Raw genomic sequence first — 15,043 nt, forward strand, 5'->3', positions numbered from 1 at the left:
AAAACCACAACCAGTTTTTATCCACAACGTTTCGGATTTATTTTAATCCTTCCTCAGGTGAGTTAACGCCTGTACACAGAACAATTATTTTTTTTACATTTTTATATCAACATGGTTATCATCATTGTTTCTTCACTACTTAGTAGTTTAGTCACTACTAAGTAGTGAAGAAACAATGATAACCATGTTGATATAAAAATGTAAAAAAAAAAAAATTGTTGTGTACAGGCGTTAACTCACCTGAGGAAGGATTAAAATAAATCCGAAAAGTTGTGGATAAAAACTGGTTGTGGTTTTTTGAGATGACCTATTATCCCACCTTCAAGAAGGAAGAATCATAAGATTACTAAAAATGGTTAGAAAAACCAACTACAATGTCAAATATGATTTAAACATAGGTTAACTAGTTAAATAAAGTTTTAAAGTATGAAAAATAAAAATTAAGCCACGAATGGGAATGAATATACGAATGCCTTTTATATGAGCAAATTCCAACAAATGCAACGATACACGACTGAGTAATACGTAGAAAAAGAAGACGGGAAGGTGAATTTAATATAAAATACTAAAGCCCGGTTTTAAAGTCAAAACGGTACTCACTTGTTCACGACTTCGTTCTGAAGATAACTGGCACTTGTCGAGGATCGAATACCGGTCTGAAGAGAAAAGCGCATCGCTTTCCAACTTACACCCGTCTTCCTGAATTCTAAACTTGGATGACGACTGGTAGGACAACTGAGACGGCTGCTTAAAAGAAATGTTCCACTTTTTTTCATCAGCGAGTCGCTTTTCAACGAGGTGAATTCGATTTCTAGCGAGAAAGGGAGGTTAATTGGTAGAAGATGTAGATGGTTTCAATTGTGTGGCTTTGAATTTGTTCTGTGTGGTCAGATCCTAAGTTTGGCTTTAGGAAAAGAGTGAAAGAGTTTCAAAATAAAAGTATTGTCTTTATTTTATAATATTAAAAAATAATGAAACTTTGTATCTCATATTTAGAGCATCATCCCTCAGACCCAGAACCACTTGACAAGAATTTAAACCATTTTCGTTTGGTGCATAGTAGCTAAAACAATTTACTCCGTTGAACCAAGATTAGTTATTGTCTAAGAGTGAGGGGATAAAAAGAATAGGAAGCGGAAGGTGAAAGACCTTTTCACGGTTGAAATTTCTTTTAACGATTTAATTTAATGTATCAAGAGTGAAGGTTGATGACATATTGTTAAATCGACATATTTTAGCAAGGAATCCTTGTTGTTCGCGTATAAGTAATGAACATTTCAAATGTGAAATCAAATAGAAAAAAAAAACTTTTGAAAAAAACTGAATGTTCAATAAAATGCTCCAAATCCAAATTATCAGTCAAAAATAATAATAATACTCTCAAACATTGAGCATGTTATAACATATCATATTTTATCGACGTTCAAAGTTAATGATGAAGTCTGGAAGTTAAATTAAATACTGATTTACTGAAGAAAACGTAAACCTCTTAGTTATTCAGATATCGTGAGATGCGGTCAGGTGTGATGTAGGTTTCAGAAAAACACTTTCTTTATCGTGCCAACGTTTCGATCTTTTATTGAGATCATCTTCAGGGCCTGGGATTTACAAACAATGTTTACATTTAACAAATACATTTAGGATGTGGAAAAGTGAATTTATACAATGCAAAATATATTAAATAAATGTTAAATGTAAACATTGTTTGTAAATCCCAGGCCCTGAAGATGATCTCAATAAAAGATCGAAACGTTGGCACGATAAAGAAAATGTTTTTCTGAAAATACATCACACCCGACCGCGTCTCACGATATCTGAATAACTATCGATTAACTGTCACTAATCTCTACACATGTAAACCTCTTATTTCACAAAGTACAACGCGTTAGCATTGTATTAATTGATATAATTAATTATTAATTGTGTATTAATCGTGTATTAATTAATATAATATTTTTTAAACAAACGTAACGCTGCGTTTTGTTTGTTTAGGCAAGAAAATTATTAGTTAACAATAATTAATATTTGGATAAATATAACTTACTTGTCGTCTGTGTGTTGGTTGCGGCAGTTGTTCTGCTGCATCTGCGCGTTATCTTGAACGTGTTTCATTCGTTGATATTCTCGAAGGAGGTCTCCGTCGAAACTGTTTTCTGAAAAGACGAGTGTCGTGTTAGATGATGAGCCTTTTTCGCTTAGTGAATCTCTCCTCGATGAACGGGCGGTCGTCGAGGTGGAGTTGGCCGGAGATTCTCTACCTCTGTGCTCCGGAGTCGAGGGAGTCGAAGGATGGTTAATCGCCTGGCCCAGCTTCGGACTTATGGATCTCTCCCTTTGCGCTTTTGGAGGTGTCGGCGTACTCCCAGCTTCCGAAATCGGCTGTAGGCCGAATTCCGTGTAACTACTGCTCAGAAATACGTTGGGGTCGTTTTCAAAAAGCCTGTCGACTGAGGTGTTCATCAATTGGTTGTTCTTAAGACCGGTCAAATGGAAACTGGCGAAAGAGGATCTACTCATAGCGTCTGAGAGTATGTCGCCAGTGGACAGTGCCATGGTCGTTTTTCCGTTTTTAGCACTGGCCGGATGACTGGGAAACTGCAGGCCGTGAGGGAGGCCTTCGAGAGCCGGCAGGAGAGATCTGGTCATTATGTCTGCTGCAGACCGCGGCCTCCTGAAAGGCATCTCCGGATACGGAAAGTTCTTTGGCTTGATTGGTGTGACCAACATGTGTTCTGTCCAGGAGGTTTCGAGGGAAGGTCTCTCCAACCGTTCCACGTCTACATTAAGCGTCTTTTGTTCGAAAGGCACTGAGAAAGTGTCTGCAGGGATGCTCTGGAGCCACGACAGCAGGCTGAGATCCGAATCGCTGAATGCCGGTGCACCGTCGAGCAATTTCGAAAAGTTCATTTCGTTACAGTTCGGACCCGTGGTGCCGACAGCTTTCGCCTGACAGTAGTTAACGCAGGATTCGTACAACAGCCCCTTAATTATCAATTGGATGAGTCTATCGTTTTTTGCAGCTTGGGCAAAAGGGCCTTGAATCGGTTCGCCTGCGGCTGATCTCCTATCCGACACTAGAAACTTTTCCACCAGCGGAAACACTTCTCGGAAACACAAAACGCGTGCGTTGCTCGGATTCCAGTTCTTATACTGGAGATGGTCACTAAGGCGCGGCAACGTGAGTAGGAGACAGAGATTCGAGTATTCTTCCTTGCTGTGCGCTAATTTTTCCAGTTCCTCCAATACTTTTACTATCTCCTGAACTGCAGGTTCCCCATTGGCCATGCCGCCGGCTTCGGATTTGATGCACAACAATTCGACATATTTATGTTTCAGGATTGTATATTGGAATTTGCGCATGTCGAAAGCAGGTAGCACTTCCAGGGGCTGGATGAACTCGAGCACGTCATCCCATTGCCCGTCCAGTATGAGCTGGCGGAGGTAGAACACGTCGTCGGAGTAGTTTCCATTTATGACGCCGGACTCCCTTTCCAAACTCAACTGAGATATATGAAGGTCCCGATTGTGTAGAAATTCGAGGGCCAATCGGACTACGTCCTCCTCGCGTAGAGTCAGCCGAGCCGACGGCATTACGTAACTGATTTTTAACCTGAAAATAAAATTAAAGAAATGTAAAACAATTGATAATTATTTAAAGTCTAAAGATATATAAATTGGCATATACAATTAAAACCTATTGTCCACGAATTAAGAATAATTTGTTGGATTCGTGAGGAGAGGTCAAGACTGATATGGTTTAGAAAAACAACTTTTTCATTTTTTTGCCAAACGTTTCAACCTTTATTCGAATCATCTTCAAGGCATAAAGTTGATATTCACACAATTTAACACAACACCAATACCACACCACAAGAATAGCACCACACTTTATGCCTTGACGATGGTCCAAATAAAGGTCGAAAAAGGTGTTTGAAAAAACAACGAAAAAGGTGTTTTTTTCTAAACTACCTCATTCTTGACCGGAAAAAAACACATCTCTACAAGAAAGAATATACATATAGTATAATCATCAACAATCGTCGAGAGATATTACATTATTATTATTGATGAACAATAAAAGCATAATGAAAATTCAGTCATTGAAATAAATATATTCTCGTTTCAGTCCTTTTACTACACTACCTCTGGTACCCAATAGTTAGGTATATTTTTGATTAAGGATTGGTCGTGGCTATCAAAAAGCGTTTGCCGTGCGGAAAGCTCTACTTACAATCCAAATTGTGGAGAATAAGTGGTTCAAGAACGTGACAGTAATTTAACCTAAACTACAGGTTTAAAAAAAATTCCCTTAGGAAAATATATGTCAGACTAAAGTACACTTTATTTTAATATTAATATTTATTTAAAGCAAATAGTAGTTATTCATGAAAAATGCGGCCATATTTCTTTGAATCAGATTTTTTTTTCAATCCCATAAGTTTGCATTTTTCATTCGCTATAATATCACAACAATAATATAAAGGGTTATTCAATATTACATGACGGACTACATAATATAGAACATGCTATTGGTTTTTCGGTTTATATTTTCTTATAAGAAAGGTAGGCTTTTTTTGGAATGAACGGTAGATTGGAAGGGGAGTCGTATTGGGGTTGAACCATTTTATCCAATATTGCGTGGAAACGAAGATAATACCCTGTCAACACAATACCAATTTATGAGTATTAGCAAGTATAAAGGAGCAACATGATGAGTGTTGATCTTCTCTATATCGCGAAACACGCGTAAAGCTTGGCATTGAGAATAAGCGGGAATCGGATACACTAAATTTCAAAACTGGGTTATTGACACAACCTCTGTATTGTGCGAAATGTGATATTACGCTACTAGGGTAGTACTATTGCGTGATTTGAACCAAAACAACGTAATGTACGAAAGCAACCATTGACGTAAAAGTTGCACTTATAGTATAAGGGGAGACGTCTTTAGAAATATATGTCAATTGTTTTTAAACATTAAAAAATTAATTCATCACTAACATTTAACAATACTCCTACATTTAAATTAAATAACAGAAAATAAGACATTCTTCCTACATGTGTACCAGCTGAGATGACCTCCGGTACATCTTTGATTCCTCACTGACGAGCTTTTCAAACAAGCATTTGCAGGTAATAGCACTGTTAACAGATCCCAAACCGTGCTATTGTCAAATCACAAAACGTTTAGATTTTCACACACTTAAAAAATTGGCACAGTTTGAGTGAAATTTTACTGAATTAACTGAATATTTAGCGATAAATTTATGAATTTCTTGACAGATCATTCTACTAATGCCATGTGTAATTCTAGTTTAAGTCCTATACATTATATTCATTATATTCGTTTGTCAGCCTGGGATAAACACGGCCAAATAGACGCAATGGTTCCCACAGAAGTAAACTGGTTTTTTCGAGACAATTTTTTTCTACTTAGATGCCAATAAGTTAAAAGCCTAGCAGACTATAACGTTGGAGAGGGAGTCACAAGTCATTTGTTACGTAGATTGGTAACCAAGAGTGGGAAAAAAAGAGGGTTCAACCTTTAAGGACCCATCTTTTCTATAGATATCACAGGAAGAGTTAAGTCACCTTTTCGTCTCTCACGTCGCCCGTCGGCATTCTCAGCCACCTACAAAGGAGGCATCAAATTAGTTAGGGTTGTAGCACGTTTTACATTATCCCTCCTTCCCCCTTTCCTTTAAAAGCCGGAGGGTCTGCAGAAAATAGAACTCGTGTCAGAATTGTAAGACAATTTACGATTGTTACGGAATTAGACAACAACATCCTAATGGATGTAAAACCGATGGTTAAGAGACACGGTTCTTACGATTTGAATGCATCCGTTTAGCAAAACTTCAGTGTTTGAATTTTATCATTATAAACAGTTATTAAAATCATTATAAATTCTAATTTAGGTGTAATCACTCTTCGGGTATAGTCATATAAGAATAATTTGTATTATAATTACATTCTTATTCCTGTATAAAAGGTATGAAAAGAATTTTAATACTAAAAAAAATGCTCAAAACCTGTAACTTTGAATACTAAAATGTATATAAAAAATTAATAATATAAATTTTATGAGCGTAAACTGAACCACTCCTTCCCCTACCTTTATTTTTTAGGGTTGGTATAGAAATGCAGAACTCGTAAAAAACACACTAGCCAAAGATTTATTTTTCCATTTCGGCATGTTCTATCTACACATAGAATATGATTTCAGTTCCTAAAAGCCCTAAAGGGACCTGTGGGCAAGGCCGAAATACATAGGCAAAAATAAATTGCAAGAATGATCTGTGGCGAGTATGATTTTGAGAGATCAACATTTGAACACCAACCAATGGACCAGGGAGTGATAACAACTTAAGTTAACTTCAGAAAACATTTAGTTTTACAAATCATCGACGACATTGGAAATAAATGAGAACCGAAGATCTGAGTAATGTATGCTATCATAACGCTAGAAAAGATGTGGAATTGAGTAAAAGCTTCAACGATTTTGAACAGTTTCTGACATGCTGGACTGGGCTCGAGATTTGCCAATTGAACAGGATGTTTCGGGATTTCAAGATATAGGCATGAAGCTTACTAGTCGTCAAAATATAGCGGATGAAGAAATTGTTGCAGGAAAAATAATGTCGAGAATGCCACCGAAGATCTTTCTATTTCTTGCTCAAGTGTAAAAGAAATTATTATGGTGCGAATATTGTTAATAAATTGGTGTAATAATGTTTGATTCCATTAGAAATACATCCAAAGAACTTATTTTTAAGCAAATGACTATTTTTCATTAAACCAATGAATTTTTTATTATCTGCACGTAATTTTATTCGTATTTTCCTAGTTTGTTACAAAATAATGTGAGATGTATTATTATTTTTCCTGAAATTCTAAACATGTACACTGAAACAAATACATACGGATATTTATTTGACAATACCAGTAAAAATTTGTATTAAATAATTTCTACGTTGGTACAATCAAAATCATTGTTTTGTGTTTGTTCTTAAACTTTAAACATTATTTTTACTTCTATCCATAATTGTTATATACATGATATATACTTGCATTCCCAGCATCCTGAAGGTAAATACCTGATATAAGAACTATCGTTCATAAGTACCAACTTTTTATGCCCTTTGTTCTTATTAGTAATTTCTACTGTAAAATATTTTTTTAATACCACCACCAAAAAAAGGAAACTGTTTGTCAAAGAAAAACTCGAGACATTATCTATTATTTGCTAAACTTGCGCAATATTATTTTGATAACAGCACCAAAGACAAAAATGCATTACTTCGACAATCCGATCTACCAAAGGATTTAATTAAACAATTACAATTAGGTAATTTATGAGTTTATTCTTCCTTTCTCTTTTTTTATTTTAAATAATGCACTGGCGAGGAAAGATTGAAGGTGCAGACAAAGCAGGGTCATGATCCTTTGTGAGGGTGGCAATGAACGTTTAATTAATTTTTTTTTGTATGTGTATAATAAAATCACAAAATAGTCCAGAGTTCCATAAAATAGTCAGATGTAACACATGTTCATACACACTTACTTGCGTTACATCTTTCGAACCAACTTATACTTCTCCCGTTATAAAAACCCATTTCAAAATTGTATGAATTTAACTAACTGGAATTTTTTGTTCAAAGTTTAAGGGATCAATGGTTCGGCCAAAGAGCTAAGTTCTAACATTTCAAAAACAAAGGCAATCATTTACTGGTAATTATTACATATATTTTGAAAATATTAACGTCAAATTATCAAAGAACATAGTGGTAATCTAATTTTGTTTGACAATAGGTGAATTTAATTTATATTAAATCGATGAAAATTAATAAGAATGTGTCCCCGAGATTTTGAATCTTCCCCCTTCATTCAGAGTCATTATGATATTTGGCAAAATTTCCAAACAAAACTGTCATTAAAATCCTACCTGGAAGTGGTTTCTGCACAGACTGTAAAAACAGACAGGTAAAGGAAGAGGAAACAACTAGTAAGATATGCCCATGGCAGAACTTGGCACTGTCGCGACTATAACATACGACACTCGTACGGAATAGACTGGATGTAAAATTTATCCTGATTATTCCCGTTTATTTGAAAAAAAGCACATGACCGTGTTTGGCGTCCGATGCCAGTACGGGTACTAAAACAGAGCCAGGAAGAGAAAGAGTGGGAGTCTATCTTGACTCTCCCCCTCCGCAACCATCGATCCTCGCACGCACTGACCTTACCCAAACCGACAATACACTCATATAGTTGCTTACAGCTATAAAAAAAATGTCAAACAGGTTAAATATTCATGGTCTCGGTGGTTTAAAATCGTGCGATTACCATTTGCACATATTGCTTCATTGGCAGTTCCGAGACATCAGAGGATGTCTTGAGGATTTTGTCTCAGCTGATGCACTTTTAAGGAATAAGTCATTTTTTCTATTAACCTTTATCATAAATATTACACTTGGATTCCATATTCTCTGGATAGAACAGTATTGTAAAAATGGATGTTAAAAGGAAAGAAATATTTGATTTTGTATTTTGTGTGTGTGTGTGTAGTATACATTAGGTTTAAAATGATATGCCGTAAATAACTACTTAAATTAAGGTACTTATTTACCATCAGAACAGGAGAGTTGTGCGGGAGGAAGGATCGACAGACGGAATCATTAGGCGTGAATGTTATAATGGCACCACCTTCACAAACACTCGGCCAGAAAGTTCAGAAAAATCCATGTGTTAAAAAAGACACATTAACGGTTAGGGCCTTAAGCATAAAGAAAAACAGCTTCCCTATTTATTTAAATGGTTTAGATTACAGGATGTAAAAGTAACGATACACCGGATATTCTCTCGTAATAGAATCTATCTAGGAAAAAGGTTTTTTCTGTTATGTACCAACCATCCTAATTAAAACCAGAAGAGGAAATTTAGTTGTTTCTTTTCTTTTAGATCTAAATCATTGTTTATAATAAAAGACTCTCCATCATTTTTGGTATAAATAAGAAGAAAACTGGGTTCCTAAATCACCAAGGGAATGGCAACTACGATAAATTTGATTGAACTTTCTTGTTTGTATCTCAACAAACAGTCAACACATTGAAAAGCGTCGTACTCATTCCGGTTTATCCCACGACAGAACAGGTTCAACGCGAAACGCTGAAACGTGAGCTAAATCGATGTGGGCACCGGTCAAGCCACTGTCCTCCTGATAACGTGAACTTGAGCTTGAACAACCTCCGAGAGAAAACTTTCTACCGAACCACACCAGAGAAGCCACAACGCTAACGGAAGTTGACAATCTGAATGTGAAATTATTCCGCACACGTGTCTCAACGTTCTTTTATAGCATCGAACTATATGTTGTCAACTCCGATCGATGAATTCAGTCTCTTTTATAAATCTCTTGAAGCTATTATTAATAGACCAGTGATATGGATTGTAAAAAGTACACATTTGAACCGTACAAGGGTTATGAGTAAGAGGAAAACCGTAGGCGATAGCCATCAAGCTATTATTGGCGAAAAAAAATGAAGCGTCCAAATTGCATTATTTATACGATGCTCTGGATAAATATGCAACATTTTCTCACTCTTCTACAACGGATTTCGAATCATTTGAATAAAATTTGAATAGAAACAAAAACGCGTTTCAATGTAAGCGTGGGATCTCACGCTTAACGGTAGATAATGCTGAAAGTGTTAAAACTGCATTATGTTCAAGATGCCGGACGACCATAATTTACTAAGCAACCTGTGGAAACAATCAGGATCATTCTGAATGTCACAGATCGAAACAGTAGAAAACCTTAGTTAGAAGACGAAAAAAATCATACTATATAATCTGAGTCTGTTTAGAAGCCTCCTCAGCATTAGGCAGCTCTACAGCAACATACTAATAGTCTGACATAAATATTCTACATCTTAGTTCATTTTAGTTTTGGATCAGTATACTAAAGTGTGAAAGTACATGGTTCATTGAACTAGACAGTATATATATCATAAAGGAGATATTGAATTAATCAGGTTTGGTTACTAAATTTCAGTCGGACATTGCGAGGCCTAGAATGAAAGAGGAAGGTTAACTTCGAAAACAATAAATACAAATATATCTCAATTTGTCAAATGCTGGGTTGAGATTTGTCATGTAACAAATTTAAATTTTTTTTATGTTGTTAATAATTGTTAGATGTTAACATTTATTATAATACCAGCTAGATAGCCCTCGATCATATTGATTCACCTCATATTGAACCTCACCTTGCCTACCATCGCGTTTCTTTATTTCACCCCTTGAATCCTATTGAATTATTATTACCAAACTATACTAACATTGTCCTTGTAAGATTCAGATTAGATTTATCCTTTCCTGTTCAACCTGTCCGCCTATGCTGTATGCTTTGACCACACACATCCTTCTGAAGATGGGTAAATGTCAAAATTCAAACGCTCAGCGACACTAGACAGACAAGGATGATTGAGGGTTAAAAAAGAAGGATAAACGTTCAAAAATTAAGAAAACATGCCTTAGTAAATACAAATACAACAAATATATAGATCGTTTAATTGAGATTTGTCTTGTGAAATCAAAAAATTTATAATTGCAGCTTTTGTCCCATGATGTTGATGATGACTAAACAACCAATTAACATTCCTCTATCTTCAAGGAGTGCGTCTAGCCTCGATCTGAATGTATTCGGTATTTCGTCATTTTAGAATACCAAAACAGACTAATTTTCCCCTTTGTTTGAAATTGTATTCCCTGTTCCGCGCATTCACCCTGTATACTTTGGTCATATGTCTTCTCGGAAATAACACAGCATCCTCAGAAGATGGAGACAACAATTTAGCTGATTTAAACACGCAGCGAGACTCGGCGGACCATGATGAGTTCGGTCACCAAATGGCAGGTCAAACAGTTTAACATACTCGTCATAACTTGTATCAACTTTCAACTAACTTTCACAATATTTGGAAACAAGCAGAAATAAAATAAATAAATCATCTTGATAGAATATTTAATTAATAAAATAAGGAAAAATTGACAATAAATGCAACATATATTTTTCTATACAGGATTGACCGTGACAGGAGTTTTTGTTTAAAGTATCATTTTTTTTTCTCCTAATGACAAGTTCTTATTATTCTTGACACATAAATTATTTAAAACAAACAGGCGTTCCAATATGACCGAGAAAGGCAAGGTAATGGTTTAATACTTGGCACCCAATAAAATATGCAATGCAACGCATACAACGTATAAAAAAAGAAATGAAATAAGAGAGAGAGAAATGATAAACTATCTCATCTTAAATCTTATGGCAGGTTCCCTTTTTCCCTCTTTCCAAAGTATTAACAACAGCCAAGGTTTAAAAAAAAAGAAACTTCGATATAAATCACTATTCACTTTCTCATATTTAAATTACTAAAATTACCCTCTCAGATGAAAGCATAACCTTTGCAGGTCCACTTTTGAACCCTGCAATATCCTGACTGGCGTGTAAAACCCGCCCGGCTGTGGAATGACCGGTTTATAAATTACGAGCTAAGATAACCCAGGTGGTACATTTACCATGGTATTCACGACCATGAAAATAAATGACGAAAAATTAAAGATCGAGTTTACTGATTAACCGACAAAGAGAAGACAAACTTTCTAACATTCCTTTGGTGCTCTCGTACAAATGGTTTATTTGAAAATTATTTTACCTCTACTTCTTCTTATTTTAGTTCTTTAAGTGTTCTTTATACCTTCTTGGTACTTTTGTTCAAGTAATTTAAACGTAAGATATAAAATAAATGACTAAAACAAATTGGTTTTGGACGTACGGGCGCCATTTGATCTAGCTTCTTTATACGCAAAAGTTATGGCGTTATTATTTCCCAGCATCTATACGAAAAAACTTAATGTCTTAAGCAAAAAGCTGTCTAAAATGACTAACTGTGGCTCTTTCTTCCTTCCTTTACGAATTATGTTCCTTAATGGCATCCCTCATTATGATGTCGTGACTAGTTTCATTAAGGTTAACAATGTGCAGAACACTATCAAATATTATTAACAATAAACGATGAAACCTATACAATAACGTTGAAACTTGAGTTCATTAAATATCGAATTGAGTTTCTTAAAACAAAATAAAATAAAATAAACTAGTTCACAGACAATGATGTTCTGTTAACTTACATGAAGAACGGAAAACTATTTATAAGGACCGTGATATATTTAAAATTCCTTTAAACACAAAGGGCTGCAACTCGAATTCTGTTTCCGTAACAAGTGTGGGAAAACGTGTACGAAACACGCGAGACTTGGGTTGTCACGATTTTACTGAACTCGTCAGTTGAACACTAAGAGCCGGGATTAATCTAATGCATACCACATATTAATTTCCTTGATTTGGTATTGCGGTTAATTAGGCACTGAGTAATAATCGAAGAGAAAACGAGTGTTAAAAGAGAAAATGCCACACTCCATCTTAAGGGAGAAAGAAACACCAGATGTCACTTTCACAGAAAATCACAGGAATCCTTCATAGGATCCTTTTAAGGGCCACAACTTACATATTAATAGCAATAAGTATCAAATAGTGTCAAATCAATTATGCTGGAAAAATAGTAAGTTCTAGCGGAAAGTTTTTTAAATATATAGTGTTGTAAGATGGATAGAAACTATTGGATTGATGAATGATCTGTTAATACCTTTGGTTGCAGCGTAAAGTTGTTCAAAGTCCAAAATTGAAACTTTTGAGAAAAACGGTTTTAAACTTTTTGTAAATGAAGTAATATTTAAAATTGACAAAAATTAAATCTGCATGCTCACCCCACCTTCGAAATTTCTAACGTTACTAAATGTTTTTTTCCCAAATTCGCAGAGCGGATAAAATGGCCCACGAATACTCTTTTCTGATTTTCTCAATATTAATGATGCTTTCTGAAGTTTTGATTTTCGTATATTATATGTTATTCATATATTCAACCACAGATATAATATACTGACTGATAATACTAGTAAACAAAATTTTGTATAAATTTGTAACTATTAAAATATTTAAAAAATATTATTTTTTAAAAACCAATTTTCTATCCAAATAAATATGTAAAAAATTTATTTCAAAGGTAATTTTTTCCGGAAGAATCCACGTGGTAAAGTCAGGCCGACAAAAAGGCGTAAAAATTTATAGACTCAAAAGCGTAAACCACGACTGCAATAAACAGAGTTTGATCAGGTTTCAGGTGTAAATTGATGCGAGAAACTATCACGGTTGACCTAAATAGTCCAAGTCAGGTTCCGTTCACAGAACAGGTTGAGGCCGAACGGCTCTCAACGGTTCACTTTTACATTTAATAGTGTTTTATTTTGCTGTTTAGTCGTCGACGAATAAAAACAAAACCGAAAGTAAAGGCGTTATCCATTTAAAGACATAATACTTTTAATGTAACATGTAAAAATAATAAACTATAAACAATAATCTCTGTTATCGTAACTCTGTAACGTAAACAAAAGTAAAACAGGTTCTGGAAAAAGGAAAATTAATTTGCCAAAGTCATGTAAATATACAAGCTTATTTAGAAAAAATCTAATCCTGCACGGTTATACATAATTCCAAATGAATGTCGTTAAGGTATGGAATACAAGCCAGCTTTTAACAATTTAAAAATAAAAGGACTGATAAGTGAAGGAAGGTTCTCACATAGAAACGATATTATTACGATAATATAACTTTCCTTTGCTTTTTCCTATCTTTCCGTTTCTATGGCTTCATAATTTGTATTGCTAATTTATTAATTTATGTGTAGAGATTAGTGACCGTTAATCGATAGTTATTCAGATATCGTGAGATGCGGTCGGGTGTAATGTAGGTTTCAGAAAAACAGTTTCTTTATCGTGCCAACGTTTCGATCTTTTATTGAGATCATCTTCAGGGCCTGGGATTTACAAACTATGTTTACATTTAACAAATACATTTAGGATGTGGAAAAGTGAATTTATACAATGAAAAATATATTTTATATTCAAACAAAGTATTTCTATGTTACCCCTTCAAAACCAAACATATATAAACATAAAACAGCAAGATCTCACTGGCACTCTCAACACGACACGCAAGGATGGCACAATTACACAGAAGACAAACACTTTGAGTGAGTAGAAATACTTGGTTTGAATATAAAATATATTTTGCACTGTATAAATTCACTTTTCCACATCCTAAATGTAATAGTTAAATGTAAACATTGTTTGTAAATCCCAGGCCCTGAAGATGATCTCAATAAAAGATCGAAACGTTGGCACGATAAAGAAAATGTTTTTCTGAAACCTACATCACACCCGACCGCATCTCACGATATTTGAATAATTATTAATTTATTGTGCTTTATTTTCACTTTAACTTGATACATTCAATTGTCCTATTGACTTAAGGGAAAAAAGTATTCTATATTGGTGTTGAGCTCCAGTTGACGTTAATACTTACTTATGTGTGAGTGAGTGAGTGACTTTATGTACATTAACATTAGAATTAATTATTCCTAAGCATAAACATTATTTCTTGGTATCTTGTCTTTGCATAACAAATCATTGCAGGCTCAAGCTGTATCAAAAAGCCTTAGTGTAGATTGTTCACTCGTCCAAGTTTTAATGATCAGTCTGGTCCGTATATTCTCCCAGAATTCGCATTCCCAGATGGCCATGGACGTTTATTCAGCGAACAAAATTTAACCGTCAGATCATATGAGTTCTATTATTATCTTTGCCGTTCTTCAGCATTCATGGACAAACAATGATAATGGGAAAAAAAATAAAACTTGTCTCACTTCATTGTCGATAAAAAAAAATAGAAACCTAAAAGACTAGATTAGAGATTAATCACGACAGCGATAAAAAGTGAAACAATGAGAAACTTCTAATTAAAACATCTACGTTCATATTCGCAAAATTGGGACGAGAGACGTAACAGTTTCCACGGCACCGCGCCCGCAAACATTTACTTACACGAGATTGAAAATTGCACAAAGAACTAATTGTCTAATTTCTA

At 34.8% G+C, this 15,043-nt stretch overlaps 1 protein-coding gene across 6 annotated transcripts in view; it reads right to left on the reverse strand.

Annotated features, from left to right (window-relative positions):
• LOC112127457 (WD repeat-containing protein 47-like) overlaps positions 1 to 15,043 on the reverse strand; it is a 43,784-nt gene that overhangs the window by 15,462 nt on the left and 13,279 nt on the right. Inside the window, exons 1-4 of one of the 6 annotated variants that reach the window (XM_024228494.1) lie at positions 7,946 to 8,137; positions 2,259 to 3,610; positions 2,045 to 2,153; positions 601 to 811 (exon numbers count right to left, since the gene is read on the reverse strand). In XM_024228494.1, coding sequence (XP_024084262.1) covers positions 601 to 811; positions 2,045 to 2,153; positions 2,259 to 3,591 — 1,653 coding nt within the window. In that variant the 5' untranslated portion in view covers positions 3,592 to 3,610; positions 7,946 to 8,137. Of the gene's footprint in view, positions 1 to 600; positions 812 to 2,044; positions 3,611 to 7,945; positions 8,138 to 10,340; positions 10,428 to 15,043 lie in introns of those variants that run through there. The other 5 variants (XM_024228493.1, XM_024228492.1, XM_024228496.1 and 2 more) reach the window with 5 other exon arrangements.

This window comes from Cimex lectularius, unplaced genomic scaffold, assembly GCF_000648675.2.
Source record: "Cimex lectularius strain Harlan isolate CLEC.00 unplaced genomic scaffold, Clec_2.1 scaffold220, whole genome shotgun sequence".
Lineage (NCBI taxonomy): Eukaryota > Metazoa > Arthropoda > Insecta > Hemiptera > Cimicidae > Cimex > Cimex lectularius.